This window comes from Glycine max, chromosome 4 (genome assembly GCF_000004515.6).
Source record: "Glycine max cultivar Williams 82 chromosome 4, Glycine_max_v4.0, whole genome shotgun sequence".
In the NCBI taxonomy this organism is placed as follows: Eukaryota; Viridiplantae; Streptophyta; class Magnoliopsida; order Fabales; family Fabaceae; genus Glycine; species Glycine max.
The window spans coordinates 32,509,088-32,530,829 of NC_016091.4; the positions used below are offsets into that span (position 1 = coordinate 32,509,088).

The 21,742-nt window shown below is 37.8% G+C and overlaps 1 protein-coding gene and 1 long non-coding RNA gene across 3 annotated transcripts; one reads left to right on the forward strand and one right to left on the reverse strand.

The window, feature by feature from the left end:
* Nucleotides 1-7,673: 7,673 nt before the first annotated feature.
* LOC102667470 (protein MAIN-LIKE 2-like) lies at nt 7,674-8,940 on the forward strand. Its single transcript, XM_006579143.1, has 3 exons — nt 7,674-8,052; nt 8,179-8,781; nt 8,891-8,940. The coding sequence occupies exons 1-3, from the start codon at nt 7,674-7,676 to the stop codon at nt 8,938-8,940; spliced, it is 1,032 nt and encodes a 343-aa protein (XP_006579206.1).
* An 8,804-nt stretch (nt 8,941-17,744) lies between these two features.
* Nucleotides 17,745-21,145, reverse strand: LOC102661562 (uncharacterized). 2 transcript variants are annotated; one of them, XR_003266807.2, is made up of 5 exons: nt 20,773-21,145; nt 19,516-20,693; nt 18,337-19,412; nt 18,071-18,262; nt 17,745-17,978 (listed from the first exon to the last, which is right to left on the reverse strand). It is a non-coding gene; the product is annotated as an uncharacterized lncRNA (long non-coding RNA). The 2 variants fall into 2 exon arrangements; XR_003266806.2 differs by having other exon boundaries at nt 17,745-18,262.
* Between the last annotated feature and the right edge of the window lie 597 nt (nt 21,146-21,742).

Here is a 21,742-nt window from a genome sequence, read left to right on the forward strand (position 1 = left end):
AAAATTAAATTGAATCAACATAATCACTACTAGTTTCTTCAGGAAAAAATAATGTCAAAAATTAAGTTTTAGTTTAATAATTATTGATTTTTATTTATATCTCTTGACTTAAATAATTTTTTTATGATTTTCTTATACGTGGACAGATTTTAATTTTCTTTTATATATTAATATGTATATAGGCTAATATATTAAAATAGAAATGATAAACTTTTACAAGAACAAGTAAAAAAGTTTACACTGAAAAAAAATAAAATCGTAGAGGACATAAAGAAAAATGTGGACAGGTAAGCTGAGCCCAATATCCTAAGCATTCGCGTTTTCGAAATGTTGTGCGTTGCGCCTACAGGGTGAAACTCGAGCACACAGTTGAAGTCAAGAACACACACACAAGCAGAGATGATGGATGAGAATTCGCGTGGTTGGGACTCAGGAGGAGGAATGGTGTTAGAAACCCTAAGAAAACGAGGTTGGTGTTTGGAAGACACGGATGGTCACTACGAAATAACTACTGTTGAATATTCTCACATTCCTTCTATACCCAATAATGTGGTTCTGGGTACTAAGGTAATGCCATTTTTACTATAAGTATTGCTGCAATTGTGTCTACTGTCTATCTTTATGATTGTGAGTTTGTGACCGAATGCATGGCTGTTTGTTTATTTTTAAGAGATTCTTATATTAGCAGAAGCTGTAGTCATGTCCCTTATGCATGTGGTCAGGGGTTCAGTCCCCAAGTTCGTGAGTATGAATAACATAAATTTGGAGAAGTCAACCTCTTAAATGAATTTCAAAATTTCAATAACTTGAGGTATTAGTTTCTGACTCTCAGCCAGACGATATCCTGACTTCACAAGTCGCGAGTAGCTGAATTGCCATAAGTTGATGCGTGTTTGGAACATTTTGTTTGATTTGATTGTTATATTCTGTCGTCATCATAAATTTGTCTTGGTTAGTGATCTGGCTTTCGGTTAATATAGTATGTGGCATGCTGATACCTCAGTGATTACACGATCTATTGCTTTTCTCCGATGTTACGTGTTTGTTCTGTGAATCTGTATTTGTATGTGTGTATTCTTGATCAGTTTTGCCTTTTATGATATTGTTTTTGTGTTTCCATTGGACAGATTCATTTGGAAAATAAAGTTGCGGTTCACAGTGGTATTGTTTGCTTAAATCCTAAAGTATTGACTGTATTAGGAGGTGTTGTTCAATCGCTCTATGAAGAATGGGAGATGAACCAAAAATATTCAGGATTCTCCCGATCATCTTTAAGAAAGCTAGAGAATCGTGATACAGGTGGTCCTCCACAGTTTGTGAAGCTGCAGGTTGGATCTTCTTCAGGTCGCAAGGAACATTTTTTTGTCTTTCTTTCTCTTTTATTTTCTAGTGTGTAATTTGTGCACTGCTTTTTTCTTAAACATTGGTTTTGATTTTGGTTTGCCATCATTGCTCATAATGAAACAATTCTTTTTATTAGCACATAGGAATTGATATATAAGTACACCGTTATATTTGTTTATTCTGTCTCCTCTTATTAAGGCTATTTCATTTTTTCTTATTATTTGTGAGGACCACTTGATGGAGTAAATTACATTGGCCTCCAATATTTAGAAAACTTACAAAAAACAACCCTTCTAATTTTGAATATTACACCAATCACATTGTTAGTTTTTCGTATTGCAGATACCTCCTATTAAAATTTTTCCAGGCCATCTTCTATAGAGAAAAAAAAAAATTCAGACATGGACACCTCCTTTATACCATTGAAATAAACCATCGAGGGAAGACTATTGGGTAATTTGCAGGTTTCGTTAATCTCAAGGGAAGTTAGTGAAATTTTACTAGTCTTAATGATTGCTTGAACGATTATGGATACCCTATTTGTGTTGTGACAATACACCTTCTAACACAAAATGTATTGTCTGTTGTTCAATATTCATGATAGTTTGCATGGAGTTGACAAAAACATTGATCTCACATAGGTATTGCAGATTATAACTCTAGTAGAAGCTGTAAGCCAATTGGTGTGGTTGGTGAAGCTGAGTTGAGACCAACAAGTACTGCAGATTATAACTCTAGTAAAAGTTGTAAGCCAATTGCTGTGGTTGGTGAAGCTGGGTTGAGACCAACTGATTTCCATAAAGACCCTAATCAGAAAGCAATGCAAATGTACAATCCAAACCACCTCAAGAAAGAGCTGAAGACAAGACTGAAGACAAAAAATTAAAAATTTTAAAATTAAATTAATAAAAACTCATACGGATTGATGATCCGTTTGAGTCATATGGATTGACCATCCATATCACTCATACGGAACATCAATTTGTATGAGTTTTTCTTTTTGTACAATTAATTTTTAATTTTTTTTATAAATAAGTAAAAGTTAAATAAAAAACTTATACAAATTGATGATTTATATTCATGACTCATACGGATCAACAATCCGTATGATTTTTTTAAAATTAATTTTACTTTTTTAATTATTTTTTTAAAATAATTAAAAGTTTATAAAAAAAATTCTTACGAATTGTTAATCCGTATGACTCATATGAATTGTCAATCCTATTTAAAGAAAAAGTGAAGGACATTTTAGTTCTTTCACCTATGTTGCTGGGTGTCTCAACAAAAAATGTTGGATGCCTAGAGCAATTCCCAAGACTATATTACATTGCAATATACTTGTTATTTTGTTCAAGCTTATGCCACCGTCCAAGGAGATTTTCTACAACGGTGTTTCAATTTTTCTTATCACTTTTTTGTTCTTTCTCTTTTCCAAACACACCAGTCCAACCACCCACACCGTCGACCATCATGCACCACCATTTCCATCCCAAGATAAAAGGTGCAGTTCCTGTCCCAAGCAAAAAAACCAAACCACAAATTCTCACGTGTCAAGTTTGGAGGTAAAGTCACCACCCCTTGTCACTAAGAAACCTAAGAACCATCCACCTCAAGCTGTCGCCGTCGACAACCATGCCTCCATTGCTTACTCGGGCGTTGCTAGGTGCACCCAGCAAAATTGCTGGTGCACCCAGCAATTCAATGAAGTACCATTATTACCCTTCATTTAAAAAATAGAAGATAATATATTTTTTTAAAAAAAACCTTTCTTCTTCCGCGCTTTCTTCTTCCTCCGTAGGTCGTGCACCCAGCAATCTTCCATTTCAAATTTGCTTCCCGTCTAGCTTCTTCTTCCTCCGCACCCTTCGTTTCTTCTCATCTGGCTTCTTCTCCTCCGTGTTGGCTTTCGTTCTCCCCTGCTTCCCCTCCATTGGCATCCTCCATTGGATTCTTCCTCCGTTTGTTCGTTTCCTTCCGCCATCTAGGTTAGTGTTCTAACCTCGTATCTCTGTGAATCGCGTAAATGGCCTTAGGATAGACGACTGTGTGACATGTGTGGTGCTTGAGGTTGAAGACGAAGGTTCTTCCACAAAAAGAACCTTCTTCCGCGCGTGTGAAAGTGGACTGTGGTTATTCGAGCGGAAGAAGGTGTTCTTCCGCGGGATCAAAGGTGAAAAGGTTCTTCTGCGGGTTCTAGCGGAAGAAGGTGAAGAAGGTTCTTCCGCGGGATCCAGCGGAAGAAGGTTCTGCAGGTTCTTCAGCGGGATTCAGCGGAAGAACGTTGTCTTCCGTGGATGCCCGCGCCTTCTTGCGGAAGAGCCTGCAGAACCTTCTTCCGCAAGCTACATGTCCTTCTCACGGAAGAACCCGCGGAACTTCTTTCGCGGACCATGTTTTGCTGTATATTGGTTTCTTTCTTGAAAATTATGTCTGAACCACCAATTTATTGATATTATTGGTTAGTTTTTATTTATTTATTTGCTATTACAAAGTGTATATGTATATGAGAAATGAGAAATTAAAAAAACACACAAACACGGCCAATTACTATGATTGCCTTCATTCTACAAACACAGACCACAAAGAACATATCACTCACGGGACCACTTATAAAATGCAGTAATGCCCTGCTAGCAAGACTGCAAGAGCCATTTTTTTCTCAAAAATATAAAAATAAAAATAGTTCTCAAAGAACATATCACTCACGTTTGCTCTGTCAGTCTGTCTGTTCCACCCGAACTTTTCCTAACTATAAATACGTCTATAGGCACTGTCATAATTCATAACCCCACCACACCAACATTTACCCTCTAACCAGAAATTCCTATGAATTTCTGAACTCTGTTTTCACCTTCCTAATTTCACGAAGTTATTCCATGTCTTGATTATGACTTCACAATCACTTCAAGGGGCAACAAGCCTACACCATGCCAACTCACCAAATTTCCTTTCTACAACAATATTCAACTCTATATTCCTCCTAATAGTTGTTGTATTAATTAAACAAAAAATTATTAAATGCTTCTTACATTAAATATATTTGCTTTCATTCAATACTTTTCTTTACTAGGTATTGGAAGAATACTTTAAGAAAACAAAATATCCAAGCTCCATGTAAAATAACCATTTTAAGAATAACAAAAAAAAAATAGTACGATTGAAGGAAAAATGCTCAGATTATTACTATACACCCACAACCCCTCACTATTATATATATTTCACAAACATTAATGAGACTAAAAATCATGCTCCGATGGAGGTACCCATTTTGATATCGGTATATAATTCCTAATTGAACTCCCTAATTTTGATGCATCACCGTACTACAGGCTTTTAATCCTCCATATCTTGTTTTAGGCCTGTTCCTATGTTCATTTGAAAAAGTCAATTGTTAAATTCTTTTGTAGTAGCTTACTATGTTAATTTGGTCAATGGTCAATAAGTGCAAACATGTGGACTGTCTAAGTGCATAGAAAAATTGTGTAAAATCATTAATCATTATTTCTTCTCTTTGAATTTGTAGCATAAATATGTACAAGGACATCTTTGTTGTTATTCATTAAATTCGTTCAAATTTTTTTGAAAGGGATTTCCTCAAAAACACGTAGTAAAGTCTTGAGTTCTTACCATAGGGTAAGGCCACTTGGAATGTCATTGCCACCAAGCTTTAAGGACAGAGGTCGTGTCACCAGGAAGTTTCCCAACTCGTCTCTTACTTAAAATTTCCTCTCTTATGTCCACGATTTTATCTTTATAACCCTACATAATAAATTAAAAGATAAAAAACATTGAAGTCAATCACGTGGGAAGAGATTCAAAATGATGGGACTTTTAAAAGCTATTAGTAACATTTAATCTCTAACCTGTTTCAATTCGTGCTTGAATTCATGTCTTACATGTTCCATGAAGGACCTCTCATTCTTTGTGGGATGAGGATAATTTATTATCTTGTTTGATTTCTATAAGTTTCTCTTGTCTTGTTTAATTATTATATTTTGATTTTAATCCTTGTATTTGGCTATGTTTTTATGACATTTGAGTACTTATTATTTCTTTTTAATATTTGCCTAGTATGACTGAACAATTATGAATTATGCTATATGACTATGTTGTTTATATATATATATATATATATATATATATATATATATATATATATATTCATGTTTCTTGCTTCATGATTGGTTTATATTTTTTTTTCTTTCCATGATTAGTTGTATTTGTATGTTTTATACTTGTTACGCACTTTGCCTTTTTGTTGATGCCAAAGGGGGAGAGAAATAGGGATTAAATCAAGAACTCATATAAGTAATTAACTTACTTTCAAGTGAAGCATAAAATCAAAAACAAAGGGGGAGAATTGAAATTTATGTGAGTGATCGACTAGGAAAAAGTGTGTGTGTGTGTGTGTGTGTTTCTTGATTTCAGAAGTTGTCATCATCAAAAAGGGGGAGATTTTAGAAGCAAAGCTTCATGATGAATCAAGATTGATTCAAAGATGTTTTGATGATAACAAAGATGATGACAAAGGTGATGACAAAAAGCTCAAAGAATGAGATCAAGATGTTCAAGATAGAATCAAGAACACTTCAAGATTCAAGAGGAAAGTTGAAGAACACTTCAAGACTCAAGAGGAAAAGTTGAAGAACACTTCAAGATTAAAGAGGAAAGTTGAAATTCAAGAATCAAGATTCAAGATTCAAGGATCAAGCTTCAAGAATCAAGATCAAGATTCAAGAATCAAGAGAAGACTTAATCAAGATAAGTATGAAAAGGTTTTTTCAAAAACTGAGTAGCACATGGATTTTTCTCAAAACATGTTTACCAAAGAGTTTTTACTCTCTGGTAATCAATTACCAGTAGAAAAATGAATTTGAAAAAGTTTTCAAATGAATTTACAACGTTCCAATTAATTTCAAAAAAAGTTGTAATCGATTACAATGTTTTGGTAATCGATTACTAGTGCCTTTGAAAGTTGAAATTCAAATTCAAATGTGAAGAGTCACATCCTTTCACATAAAAGCTTTGTGTAATCGATTACACTGATTTGATTTGGTAATCGATTACCAGTGATTGTTTCTGAATAAATCAAAAGATGTAACTCTTCAAATGGTTTTTGACTTTTTCAAATTGGTTTTAAGTTTTTCTAAAAGTTATAACTCTTCAAAATGGTCCTCTTGACCAGACATGAAGAGTCTATCAAAGCAAGGCTTTGTTTTGCATTTTCAATAACTCTTTCTAACAATCCAATACAATCCTTTACAAGCCTTGAATCTCTTTGAACTTCTTCTTCTTCTTTGTGCCAAAAGCTTTCCAAAGTTTTCTTGTTTTCTAAACCTTGAAAACTTGTGCTATTCATTCTTTTCATCTCTTCTCCCTTTGCCAAAAAGAATTCGTCAAGGACTAACTGCCTGAATTCTTTTTGTGTCTCTCTTCTCCCTTTTCCAAAAGAACAAAGGACAAACTGCCTGAATCCTTTTGTGTCTCCCTTCTCCCTTGTCAAAGAATTCAAAATGACACAGTCTGAGATTCTATTGATTCTTCCATTTCCCTTATACAAAAGTGTTCAAAGGACTAACCGCCTGAGAATTCTTTTGTATCCCCATTCACAAAGTATCAAAGGTTTAACCGCCTGAGATCTTTGTCTTAACACATTGGAGGGTACATCCTTTGTGGTACAAGTAGAGGATACATCTACTTGGGTTGTTGATTGAGAACAAGAGAGGATACATCTCTTGTGGATCAGTTTTAGTGGAAGGTACACCCACTAGGTTCAAAGAGAACAAGGGAGGGTACATCCCTTATGGATCTTTGCTTGTAAAAGGATTTTTACAAGGTTGAAAGAAATCTCAAGGACCGCAGGTCGCTTGAGGACTAGATGTAGGCACGGGTTGTTGCCGAACCAGTATAAAAACTCTTGTGTGTTTGTCTCCTTCTTCCCTACTCTTTTACTTTTCGCTGTGCATTTTAATTTCCGCTTTTACTTTTGATTAAGTTTCTCTTCTACTCCTTATTCTCTTAACAACTTAGTAAAAGCCTTAGAGGAGTAAATTTTTAATTAGTAAAGGTTTATGAATAATTAATTCAAACCCTCCTTCTTAATTATTTTGAGGCCACTCAATCCAACAATAAGAAAAACATTAAGTGTATATGTTGGAATAAGCTACAAATAAATGAATCTCGCAACTCTAGCAAATTCTTGTGTGTACATTAGTGAGAAACATACAAAACATGTGTTTGAACAAATTAGTAATGACAAAGCTTTGTTACCAATTATTTGAATATTTAATTTGACCGAAAAAAGTAAATGTTCTTCATGATTTCAGATCATGGTTAGAACACGAGGTTTAGGTCGTGTGTTAGGAACTGGTAGAGGTAGAGGCATTAGTGAGGATGCACATCAGGCTGATGTTCCTCGACGTCGCAGGCCTACTGCTTCAGCACGTAGGCAACGAGTTCGTGTGTGTGAGGACGTTATAGAGAGACCTGAGGATGTGCCTCAGTTGCATGAGGATGTTCCTCATGTGTCTGATGCTACCCCAAAGATGACAGGCGCCGCCGATGCTGTTCACACAGAGGGAGTGGCTACTGATGGGAGCTTGGAGTCACCTGCTGCAAATGAGGGATTCCCCGGTGGGCCACGCGACCCTTCGGTTTTGACCGATTTTGCTGAGCATGTCGCACACAACATCTGGAGTGGACAAGTACGTACTTTTTAATGTTGAGTAATTACATAAAAATGATTTGTAGTTGGATTGCTTTTTATATACACGTTATTATAAATTGTTATTCAATTTAGGAATGACCCGATCTGAAGTTGGTTTCTTATGGTAGAAAAGAAGATAAAATTGGGAGACCAGCGCCTGAGATCGATTTCTTATGGTAGTTGGATTGCTGCCACCGGATTGAGTCCCCTGATCAGGTGTTCTGTTATCACCACTGATCCTGGACTCATATCCGCCTTCGTCGAGAGGTGGCATCGCGAGACTAACACGTTCCACCTGCCAGTATGCGAGTTGACGATCACGCTGGATGACATGGCGTCACTCCTACACGTTCCCATCACTAGCATGCTGCATAATTTCGAGCCGCTGGTTTCCTCAGACGTGATTGGTCTACTGACGGAGCTTCTTGAGGTGAGTCATGAGGAGGCTACAGCTGAGACCCGACAAGCTGGTGGGCCTCATCTCCGGTTGGGGTGGCTTCAGGACGTGTATGAGAGCCAGTGCAGGGCCAGACGATGGGTTGTAGCAGCCCGCACGTATCTACTCCACTTGGTGGGTTGTACTCTTTTCGTCAACAAGAGATCAACTCATGTACATGTCGTGCACCTGGAGGCTTTCAGGGACCTGGCCCAGGCAGGGGGATTCGCCTGGGGAGCGACTGCATTGGTCCACATGTACGAGCATCTGAACGACGCGTCGCAGGCCTCTACAGGCAGGTGGGCGGTTACATTACACTTCTTCAGGTACGTATTATTACTGATAATTTAAATTGAAGTAGCATTGAATCCCTTTTTTTATTGATGTTCACTATGTGTTTGTAGTGCTGGATATACGAGCACTTTCCTACAGTGCATACATGCGTCGTTCATGATGCTTATTGATGCAATCCTACCCCCAAGGGCATTGGATAAAAGACTCCAAGAAGATTGGACTAAAGATGCAAGAGAAGGCCCTAGGGTTCTCATGAGCCTTAGGGTAGATTTCGGGCCCATGGGCTAAGTATGAGCCCATTTATCTTTGTACATATTAGATTAAGGTTTCACTAATTTTGGGTCTTGTATTTAGGGCTCTATAATGTAGGTAGGGTACCCTAGAAATATAGGATTTTTCAGCCCTTGTATTTTAGGGCACCTAGACTAGTTTTGTATTAGGGGTAGTTTTGTAATTTCACATGCACTAAGTGAATATTTGATGTGTGTGGTTGGAAATAAATTTAATTGAATTGGTAGAAGCCCAATCCAATTAAATTTTAGAGGGGGAGGTGAGCATTTGCTTACTATACCTCATTGCCGCATCATATAGTCACACTTTGTGTATATCCTTCATGCTTTACATACCTCATGACACCTAAGCACACTTAGTGGAGAATCTTGGAATTAATCTTGGATTAGTGGGCTGAACCATAACTAAAATTCACTAATCATAATTAGTGAAATTTTGGCTCCAAAGTTTGGCTCCACAAATTCAATTTCAAATTCAAGTGAAATTTGAATTGAAATTCAAATTTCCCTCCAAATTTGTATGACACTTAGGCTATAAATAGAGGTCATGTGTGTGCATTTTTTTGAACTTTAATCATTTGAATATTAAACTTCAGATTTCAGAGCTCATTTAGAGCACAAAATTTTGTGCTCTTCTCTCCCTCTCCCTTCATTCATCTCTTTCTTCCTCCAAGCTCTTATCCACGGCCTCCTATGTTGGTGAGCTTCTTCTAGACTCATCTTCTCCTTGAAGGGGCGTCTCCTCTCTCTCTTCCTTTCTCCATTCCGCTGCCATTCATCTTCCAAGAAGCAAAGGATTCCATTGATGAAGAAGATCCTAGGCCTACAAGCTCCAATGGAGCTTACACCACTTATGATGAGGGGAGCCCATGGGCCTGCAAGTGGCTTATGGGTAAGGCTCATATGACGGGGATCAAGGGAGCCCCGTATCAGAGACGTATGGATGCCCTGACTGTGACTGACGTGTACTGGATGCCCTATGCTGAGCACCGGGGAGTCAGGGGCTTTGACTTGATATCGTCGTACACCGGCTAGCTCAGAAGGGGTCAAATTGTCGTGTACGTTCGACCTGAGCGGGTTCTTTGACAGTTTGGCTACATTCAGACTGTCCCTCCACCGCCGGTTTGTGATTCTTTGACGGGTGATGATATAGATGACCGGTGGCTGCATTTTTCAGACCATATGGTGCCTGCAGGGGACTTCTGTGTAGTTTCTGGGCAGGTGGCGCCAAACTACATGGAGTGATTTTTTTGGATTTCGCACCCGTTCTTCATGCGGACCGAGGAGACTGCTAAGCCGAGACATCCGCCTCCCCCTCATGATGAGGAGTTCGTCGAGCCACCCATCCCCGAGGTTTCAATCGCGTCCGATCTCCCTACGCATTCAGTGGTAAGCATAACTTGTGTAGTTTTTCATAATTTAAATTTTTTTAAAATGTGATACTGACTTTGTTATTTTGACTGTGACAGGTTGACTGCGAAGGATGTCAAGGGATGGCTGAGGATTTGGAGCGGGTCATCAACCTCAGGATGGTCACTGAAGGCACTGACTTATATGACATCATGACTCGATGTTTGAGGGGAACTAGAGGTGACGCCGCAGATGGAAGTCTTAGGTCGTGATAGAGACGCCACATAGATTAGGATTTATATTTTTATTGTATTAAAATTATTAATTTTAGTATTTGTTTATGTATGTGATAAAACACATTTACTTACATCATTTATGATTTATGTTTGTCTCTCTATAAATATATGCTTTGAAATTTAAATATAAACCACACACATGAGTCACATTTATAATGGTATTTGAATATATAAAATAAAGAAGATTAAATAAGTTAACAAGGAGATTTTCTTCTCCTTTGTAATTTAATATAAATATATAAATATTATTAGTTTTAGGAAAAGAAAAAAATTGTCATATTGAAAATAATATGTTATTCCATTCATTCAAATATGGAAAGAAAAAATAAAAATGATGACATCACAATTTTATTAAAGAAAAAAAATATGTAAGACAAACTTATTATTTATAGTATTTATTTTAGAAAAAGATATGTAGTATTAGAATTAAATTTTATTTTTTTCTAATATTATAATTATTTTAATATTATTATACAGATATTGTTTTTTTATAATATAAGAATTAAAATAGTATTTAATAAATAAAACTAAGTTGTATCAGTATAAATTACTTTTTTAGTAGTAATAAATATATTCCTTTATAAAAAAAATTAGTCACTGATAAAATTGATTTATATTTTAAACTAATACAATGTTATGGTGACTAAAAAACATTTAAAAAAAATCAAAACATCTCTATTTTTTGTTTTCAGTACATCTGGTATTTTTAGAAGAAAAATTGATGTAAAACCATCTTGAAAGTGAGGTAAAATTAATTTATCCCAATTTTGGTCAAATTTGCTTTGTTATTAAAATTTAATTTTTAATTTAAATGTTAAAATTTATAACTATTCTGAAATTAAATAATTTAAATATATATACGTACAATAAAGAAATTTAAAAGTTCGACCTGTTACAAACATGCTTAAGTACTCCTGTTCCGGCTTTTTTTAAAATTATGTGGGAGCCGCTTGAGACTGTCGAGGGCCCCTATTTGTCATGTTTGCACGTCAAGGAACCAAAAAAAAATAAAAGTAGTGCCCCGTTCCATCGAATCGCACCTCAAACCGAGGCACCAAAAATAAAAAAACTTGGTTTTGGGCCTCTTAGAAACATGCCTAACTACCCCTATGTGGGCTTTTTTTAAAATTATGTGGGAGCCGCTTGAGATTGTCGAGGGCCCCTATTTGTCATGTTTGCACGTCAAGGAACCCAAAAAAAGTAAAAGCAGTGCCCCGTTCCATCGAATCGCACCTCAAACCGAGGCACCAAAAATAAAAAAGGTTGGTTTTGGGACTGTAAGAAACATGCCTAAGTACCCGTGTTCGAGCTTTTTTTTAAATTATGTGGGAGCTGCTTGAGACTGTTGAGGGCCCCTATTTGTCATGTTTGCACGTCAAGGAACCCAAAAAAAATAAAGCAGTGCCCCGTTCCATCGAATTGCACCTCAAACCAAGGCACCAAAAATAAAAAAAAGTTGGTTTTGGGCCTCTTAGAAACATGCCTAAGTACCCGTGTTCGGGCTTTTTTTAAAATCATGTGGGAGCCGCTTGAGACTGTCGAGGGCCCATATTTGTCATGTTTGCATGTCAAGGAACCCAAAAAAAATAAAAGCAGCACCTCGTTCCATCGAATCGCACCTCAAACCGAAGCACCAAAAATAAATAAAAAAAGTTGGTTTTGGGCCTGTTAGAAACATGCCTGAGTACCCCTGTTTGGACTTTTTTTAAAATTATGTGGGAGCCGCTTGAGACTGTTGAGGGCCCCTATTTGTCATGTTTTCACTTCAAGGAACCCAAAAAAAATAAAAGCAATGCCCCGTTCCATCAAATCGCAACTCAAACCGAGACACCAAAAATAAAAAAAGTTGGTTTTTGGCCTGCTAGAAACATCCATAAGTACCCCTCTTCGGGCTTTTTTTAAAATTACGTTGGAGCCGCTTGAGACAGTCGAGGGCCCCTATTTGTCATGTTTGCACGTCAAGGAACCCAAAAAAAATAAAAGCAACACCCCGTTCCATCGAATCGCACCTCAAACCGAGGCAAAAAAAATATAAAAAGTTGGTTTCGGGCCTGTTAGAAACATGCCTAAGTACCCCTATTTGGGCTTTTTTTAAAATTATGGGGGAGCAGCTTGAGACTGTCGAGGGCCCCTATTTGTCATGTTTGCATGTCAAGGAACCCAAAAAAAATAAAAGCAGTGCCCCGTTTCATCGAATCGCACCTCAAACCGAGGCACCAAAAATAAAAAAAGTTGGTTTTTGGCCTGTTAGAAACATGCCTGAGTACCCCTGTTTGGACTTTTTTTAAAATTATGTGGAAGCCGCTTGAGACTTTTGAGGGCCCCTATTTGTCATGTTTTCATGTCAAGGAACCCGAAAAAAAATAAAGCAGTGCCCCGTTCCATCGAATTGCACCTCAAACCAAGGCACCAAAAATAAAAAAAGTTAGTTTTTGGCCTCTTAGAAACATGCCTAAGTACCCGTGTTCGGGCCTTTTTTAAAATTATGTGGGAGCCGCTTGAGACTTTCGAGGGCCCATATTTGTCATGTTTGCACGTCAAGGAACCAAAAAAAAATAAAAGCAGCACCCCGTTCCATCGAATCGCACCTCAAACCGAAGCACCAAAAATAAATAAAAAAAGTTGGTTTTGGGCCTGTTAGAAACATGCCTGAGTACCCCTGTTTGAACTTTTTTAAAAATTATGTGGGAGCCGCTTGAGACTGTTGAGGGCCCCTATTTGTCATGTTTTCACTTCAAGGAACCCAAAAAAAATAAAATCAATGCCCCGTTCCATCAAATCGCAACTCAAACCGAGACACCAAAATAAAAAAAGTTGGTTTTTGGCCTGTTAGAAACATCCCTAAGTACCCGTATTCGGGCTTTTTTTAAAATTACGTGGGAGCCGCTTGGGACTGTCAAGGGCCCCTATTTGTCATGTTTGCACGTCAAGGAACCCAAAAAAAATAAAAGCAACACCCCGTTCCATCGAATCGCACCTCAAACCGAGTCACAAAAAATAAAAAAAGTTGGTTTTGGGCCTGTTAGAAACATGCCTAAGTACCCGTATTCGGGCTTTTTTTTAAATTATGAGGGAGATGCTTGAGACTGTCAAGGGTGCCTATTTGTCGTGTTTGCACGTCAAGGAACCCAAAAAAAATAAAAGCAGCGCCATGATCCATCGAATCACACCTCAAACCGAGGCACCAAAAATAAAAAGAAGTTGGTTTTTAGCCTGTTAGAAACATGCCTAAGTACCCCTATGCGGGTTTTTTTTAAAATTATGTGGGAGCCGTTTGAGACTGTCAAGGACCCCTATTTGTCATGTTTGCACGTCAAGGAACCCAAAAAAATAAAAGCAGTGCCCCGTTCAATCGAATCGCACCTCAAACCGAGGCACCAAAAATAAAAAAAAAAAAAAAAGTTGATTTTGGGCCTGTTAGAAACGTGCCTGAGTACCCCCTGTTCGGACTTTTTTTAAAATTATGTGGGAGCCGCTTGAGACTGTTGAGGGCCCCTATTTGTCATGTTTTCACTTCAAGGAACTCAAAAAAAATAAAAGCAATGCCCCGTTCCATCGAATCGCAACTCAAACCGAGACACCAAAAATAAAAAAAGTTGGTTTTTGGCCTACCAGAAACATCCCTAAGTACCCCTCTTCGGGCTTTTTTTTAAAATTACGTGGGAGCCGCTTGAGACAATCGAGGGCCCCTATTTCTCATATTTGCACGTCAAGGAAACCAAAAAAATTAAAAGCAGCACCCCGTTCCATCGAATCGCACCTCAAACCGAGTCACAAAAAATAAAAAAAAAGGTTGTTTTGGGCCTGTTAGAATCATGCCTAAGTACCCGTGTTCGGGCTTTTTTTTAAATTATGGGGGAGCTGCTTGAGACTGTCGAGGGCGCCTATTTGTCATGTTTGCACGTCAAGGAACCCAAAAAAAATAAAAGCAGCGCCATGATCCATCGAATCACACCTCAAACCGAGGCACCAAAAATAAAAAAAAAAAAGTTGGTTTTTAGCTTGTTAGAAACATGCCTAAGTACCCCTATGCGGGTTTTTTTTTTTAAATTATGTGGGAGCCGTTTGAGACTGTCAAGGACCCCTATTTGTCATGTTTGCACGTCAAGGAACCCAAAAAAATAAAAGCAGTGCCCCGTTCAATCGAATCGCACCTCAAACAGAGGCACCAAAAATAAAAAAAAATAAAAAGTTGATTTTGGGCCTGTTAGAAACGTGCCTGAGTACCCCCTGTTCGGACTTTTTTTAAAATTATGTGGGAGCCGTTTGAGACTGTCGAGGGCCCCTATTTGTCATGTTTTTACGTCAAGCAACCAAAAAAAAATAAAAGCAACGCCCCGTTTCATCGAATCGCACCTCAAACCGAGGCACCAAAAATAAAAAAATAAGTTGGTTTTTGGCATGTTAGAAACATGCCTAAGTACCCCTGTACAGGCTTTTTTTAAAATTATGTGGGATCCGCTTGAGACTGTCGATGACCCTTATTTGTCATGTTTGCACGTCAAGGAACCCAAAAAAAAAAAGCAGTGCCCCGTTCCATCTAATCGCACCTTAAACCGAGGCACCAAAAACAAAAAAAAAAGTTAGTCTTGGGCCTGTTAGAAACATGCCTAAGTACCGCTGTTCGGGCTTTTTTTAAAATTATGTGGGAGCCGCTTGAGACTGTCGAAGGCCCCTATTAGTCATGTTTGCACATCAAGGAGCCAAAAAAATTAAAAGCAGCGCTCCATTCCATCGAATCGCACCTCAAACCGAGGCACCAAAAATAAAAAAAGTTGGTTTTGGGCCTGTTAGAAACATGCCTAAGTACCCATGTGCGGGTTTTTTTTAAGATTATGTGGGAGCCGTTTGAGACTGTCGAGGACCCCTATTTGTCATGTTTGCACGTCAAGGAACTCAAAAAAAATAAAAACAGCGCCCCGTTCCATCGAATCGCACCTCAAACCAAGGCACCAAAAACAAAAAAAAGTTAGTCTTGGGCCTGTTAGAAACGTGCCTAAGTACCGTTGTTCGGGCTTTTTTTTAAATTATGTGGGAGCCGCTTGAGACTGTGGAAGACCCCTATTAGTCATGTTTGCACATCAAGGAGCCAAAAAAATTAAAAGCAGCGCCCCGTTCCATCGAATCGCACCTCAAACCGAGGCACCAAAAATAAAAAAAGTTGGTTTTGGGCCTGTTAGAAACATGCCTAAGTACCCCTATTTGGGATTTTTTTTTAATTATGTGGGAGCCGCTTGAGACTGTCGAGGGCCCCTATTTGTTATGTTTGCACATCAAGGAACCAAAAAAAAATAAAAGCAACGCCCCATTCCATCAAATCGCACCTCAAACCGAGGCACCAAAAATAAAAAAAAAAAGTTGGTTTTGGGCCTGTTAGAAACATGCTTGAGTACCCCTGTTCGGACTTTTTTTAAAATTATGTGGGAGCCGCTTGAGGTTGTCGAGGGCCCCTATTTGTCATGTTTTCACGTCATGGAACCCAAAAAAATAAAAGCAGCGCCCCGTTCCATCGAATCGCACCTCAAACCGAGGCTCCAAAAATAAAAAAAGTTGTTTTTTTGGCCTGTTAGAAACATGCATAAGTACCCCTGTGTGGGTTTTTTTTAAGATTATGTGGGAGCCATTTGAGACTGTCGAGGACCCCTATTTGTCATGTTTGCACATCAAGGAACCCAAAAAAAATAAAATCAGCTCCCCGTTCCATCGAATCGCACCTCAAACCGAGACACCAAAAATTAAAAAAAAAAGTTGGTTTTGGGCCTGTTAGAAACATGTCAAAGTATCCCTGTTTCATACATAATACACATAACAAATGGGTCACAAACATAACAATTTGACACACTAACACATTACATTCAGTTGAACATGATGGACACAAATATAATTTGCACGAAACACCACAACATATAACTAGCATTCAAACATGCAAGGACGTAACCACCTTGTCATCATTCTCCAAAACCACTTTACTAAACAGAGCCAAAATTTCTATTGGCACAAATTGTTTCCAGTAATTGGACTCTACCAACACCTTCAGCACGTCGTCATCAGATTTTAGCTCAATAATTTCAAATTTTAAAACTTTGTCAGAATACTCCAAATGAGCAGGTTGTCGATAAAACAAACGCCTTACAAGTTGGGATTCATGAATCCCATGAGGAGGATTCCCTTTAGGTGCTACTTGCTTGATCAAATCCTTCAGTTCATCTATGGTACATCCTTTTGGAATATCAAATTTTGGGGGATTTATTCCTGTGAACGCGTTACCCACAAAGTTGTTTTGGCGTGGCATGTTCCACCTTCCGTTGTAATACAGAACCGCATCATGAGTAGGGATGCTGGGGCGTTCAAGTAAGTTTAAAATTGCATCTGGTGTTCTACCAACGATACATAACAACTCAATCGATTCACCACATGAAAATTGATCATTACACATTAACATGGTGTTCACATCCATGTCATGTTTCAATTGCATACATTGGAAGTGAATGTTGTTACTTGTATCTTCGAGCGGTCGTTGGTAATGAATTTCATCCACAATTTGATTGTTGTTTAGATGAAGGGTGTTATGTATTATGCTTTTAAGAGTTGAAAATTTGCACAGGTTTAGTACTCTCATGGGCACTGGAGTAGAACTTTGAAAATAAACCCCACACTCATTGTGAATGATGGCTCCATTTGGAAAAATGAATGTCAACCTTGAGTTGACAATCGTCTGAGATGAAGTTTCTCCTAAGAATGTCATTCTTTATTGAAATTTCTTTTGACAGAATGTGAATACCACTTGTTGTTGAGTACCATGGACATGCCCATGTCTCATTTATATACATGGCTCAGGCAGGTGCATGGCTTCACTTTTAACAGACCCGTGACCGTTTTTCATTTTTAAGTTTACAAGTAAAGCATTGTTGTGTCACGTCAGTAATTGTCGTGTCACGTCAATGTCGACTCACGCTAGTAATTGTCCTGTCACGTAATTGCTTTTAAATGGACAAGCTAGTCAATTTGTTCACGCAACAATTCATTAGTATTTCAATACTGATTAATTACATGAACAGAAATCCAATCGTAAATATAGATACATAAATATTACAAGTTCAGTTTCTGCTTAGGTCTACGTGCATTGTATTAATTGTCATTAGGCTTAAGTAGTGCTGCATTCTACCTACATATGCAGTTGGCCACTATTTTGCCTCTAGATACGAATTGCTTGACCACAACAATGCCATAGACAGTAAGGGACAACGATCTTTCAGATAAACCTGTTGTAAGTGAAATTACAATAACAACTTAAACGAACAAACCAACTCATTCAATAATTGAAATTATTTGAGTAAACGAATTTTCAATGGACCTGAATAAAATGACTGCCAAACACATGACCGACGCATATCATGCAGTGCGTAGAAGAATCGGCCGATGGTCAACTTCTGAGAGGAAAAAATGTGAAGCTCTGTTGTCGTGACAACGATACAAGGATTACATTATATCTTGACGCAATTACATATCCCATATCTGTTATATCCATCCATTTGTCCATACTAACCTAAATCACAAAAAAAATACACGTGTCACTCATGTAAACATTATTTATATAAATAAAAAGCATAAAACACATACCTTGGATAACCCATCCACGTGTAGGGACAACCTCAGCTGTTCATATCTCTCCATGCCACCAAAGATCTTTATGTAGTCTTGCGACCATTTGCCAAGTTCTTTAATCAATTTGTTACGCATCACGGCCCAACACTCTTTTCCCATACCTAACAAAGCGGAAACTGACCGATATCCATAATTACCATTCGCTTTCACATCAACAACGTCCTCAATGAAACCATGCATAAATGGCGCAAATTGATTCAACATCGAGATCATCCTTGCTGGCTTCGGTGGTTCACAAGATGATGCACTGGGTCTGACTGAGGTGTTGTTATTTTGAACCAAATGATAAGCATCAACATACTCCCAATAAGATGGATCACGCTTTGTCAATCTTTTGCTTCTTTTCATTACTTTCTTCGGGGCACCTTTCGTCTTAACCTTTGTTGGAGGAGGACACATAGAGGTCTCATCGGGAAACGCGAATTCTCTGATTTTACTCTTGAAAGTAACTTTCCCACAAACATCAAGTTCCTCGAATCTTTTATATATTCTATTCATCTCTTCCTTAATGCTCACTTCGGTCTCATATAGCCCCTGGTCTGAAAACTAAGTCTCCTCCAGTACATATGGACTGCATCCAGTGGGATGCTGCCACCATCATACCTTTGTAGCTCGCATGCACAAGGAAGACCTAGCGTGGTTCTCAAGACACAACCACAAGAAGACAGATTGTCTTTGAAATGATGTACGTGCTCAAACTTAACCGAAATTTCATTTAAAGCGTACCTTGACACCATTCCCAGAAGCCTCTCAAGACACAACCACAAGAAGACAGATTGTCTTTGAAATGATGTACGTGCTCAAACTTAACCGAAATTTCATTTAAAGCGTACCTTGACACCATTCCCAGAAGCCTCTTGTATAAGGTTTTCTTAAAAACATGACGAACGACATGCATACTTGTTTCGAATGATGCTCTAATTTCAGTGTGATGCAACTTCATCATGTTGTTCATTGCATCCCAAACACTACAGAGGTCTCCAACGCTATTCTGTAATACCCTTTTCAAAGACCAATGAGCAGATTCAACCCTACATTTAAAACACACAACAAACAACACAAATTAATAACAATCATTTATACTAAAACAATCATTTAAATAAACTTGACAAAAATAATAAAACATGTAAATACCTATTTGTTGTTGTGTTGCCTAGGTGCATCACCTTATTCGTCCAGGCCGTGATAAACTTCTCCTTGTGTGGGACAATCCATGTCTCACATACGTAGTCAACGAACATTGGCCACGGGGAACACGCTACTTGAAACCTTTGAAGGTGCTCAAGGAACTCCTGTTCCGAAGGACAATCTACCAAATTACCTCAGCTATCTATTACGTAGTCTCAGACATTCTTCTGACCGATTAGCGATTTGCACTTTGCCTTTACATTTTTGTCTATGTGAAACCTGCACAACAAATCCGTACACTCTGGAAACACAACTTTCACAGCATTCATCAGGGCTAGGTCTTTGTCTGTGACAATAACAACAGGAAGGCGATCGTTTCTTAAAAAAAGGCATCGAAACCGTTCCAATGCCCATACAAGATTGTTCACGCGCTCACCCTCCAGATATGCAAACCCAGCAGAGAAAGTCATCCCGATTGGTGTCACCCCCACAAAGTCAAGCAATGGAAGTCTGTATCTATTTGTTTTGTAGGTACTATCTATCCAAAAAACAAGATGACATGCGTTACATAACTTAACTGCATCTAGGTGACACCAAAACAAATCATGCACCACATCTTGATCCTTCAATCTATGTCAATGAATGTATTGGTCACGTTCAAGGAGCCTCATTAGGTGTTGCATTTCAGTGTCATCTCCTCTGATTGAAGAACGATATGCACTTCTTGCATTGTAGATTTGTTTAATTGTGGTGCAACTGTTGGCGTTGTGCTCCTTCAATGTTAGCAGGATGTTTCTTGGTTTCACATTCGACTTCGTCATATCAGCAATGATATTCTTCTCATCATATGTCAATCTCTCAGCATAAGGATGTCCAACTAAGGTCTTCGCCAATTCATGGTTGTGAATCCCACATATCAGCTTCACTGTCCAACCTTCACCTTCATGCACTAGTTTTCCACGAATCTTAAAGGGACAACCATATTTTCTAGTGTTTGTGTCTCTTCTAACAAATTCTTTCTTCCTACACTTGTACTTATCGCTCCTTTCACACCAAATTAACACAAATGAAGTTCTTCCTCTGCTACCAGTATATGTATCAGACCTCATAATTACTGCAACAAAACCGTTTTTATGGGCAACCGTTCGAACCCACTGCAAAACATCTTCTCGGGTTGCAAAGACCTAGGACACAACCATGACATATTAATTTTTACACAAATCATACATTAGACCAACAACTCAAACTGATCGACATGATTACCTGAGAAGTATTAAAAGCGTCTGAACAATCAACATGTCCTTCATTCACACCACAATTTTGTTCATCTGAAAATCCATATCAACTTCTTCGGACATCGTACTGTAATATGTCCATTGATCTTCGTCCATCTTAATTCAAACTATAACTATCACCTAATTCAACAATCAACTAAATAATTTGAACAATACAACAACCCAAAAAAATTTACAAACTATGAATATCGAACTAATTCAACATTTGACAACCTCACACAAATATTTAATCTACATATACATCAATATTTTAACAACAACCAAATTCAACTTTTAATTACATAATTTCAAAATTATAACCTACAAAGTTCATTTAACCAAAAAATACTTCAACCTAGGCAAAAAAATCAACACTTCAACCAAGAAATATATTGTTTTGTTTCACATAAATTACAAATAGAATTAACCAAAATAACATTCAAAATAATCTTAAAACTAAAAATCATAAAACAAATTAATCCACGGAAGAAGCTATACAACAGGGCAAGAAAACTTCTTCCGTGGAATGTCGCAGAAGACATCTTCTGTGAGCTTCCACGGAAGAACCTGTCTTTCGCAATTGTAACTACAACAACGGAAGAAAACTTCTTCCGTTGAATGTCGCGGAAGATGTCTTCCGCGAGATTCCACAAAAGAACTTACACCATTCCACTACCCAAAATAAACAATGATACACAGAAAAGCTATGTACCTTAGTTGACAAATATCACACCAAAGAAAGCAACGATGAAAAAAAAAAAAAAAAAAGCAGCTTCTTATAAAAGAAAAACGTTCAGGGGTATTTTGGGATTTTTGAAAAATTGTTGGGTACACCGGCAATGTTGCTAGGTGCCCCTAGCAATTCCCTACTTACTTTTATAAGCCCAAACCCACCGATCGATCTCTACTGCATGAATCTTAAGATCCTGGATCTGAGAAAAACTAGATCTATTGCCGGG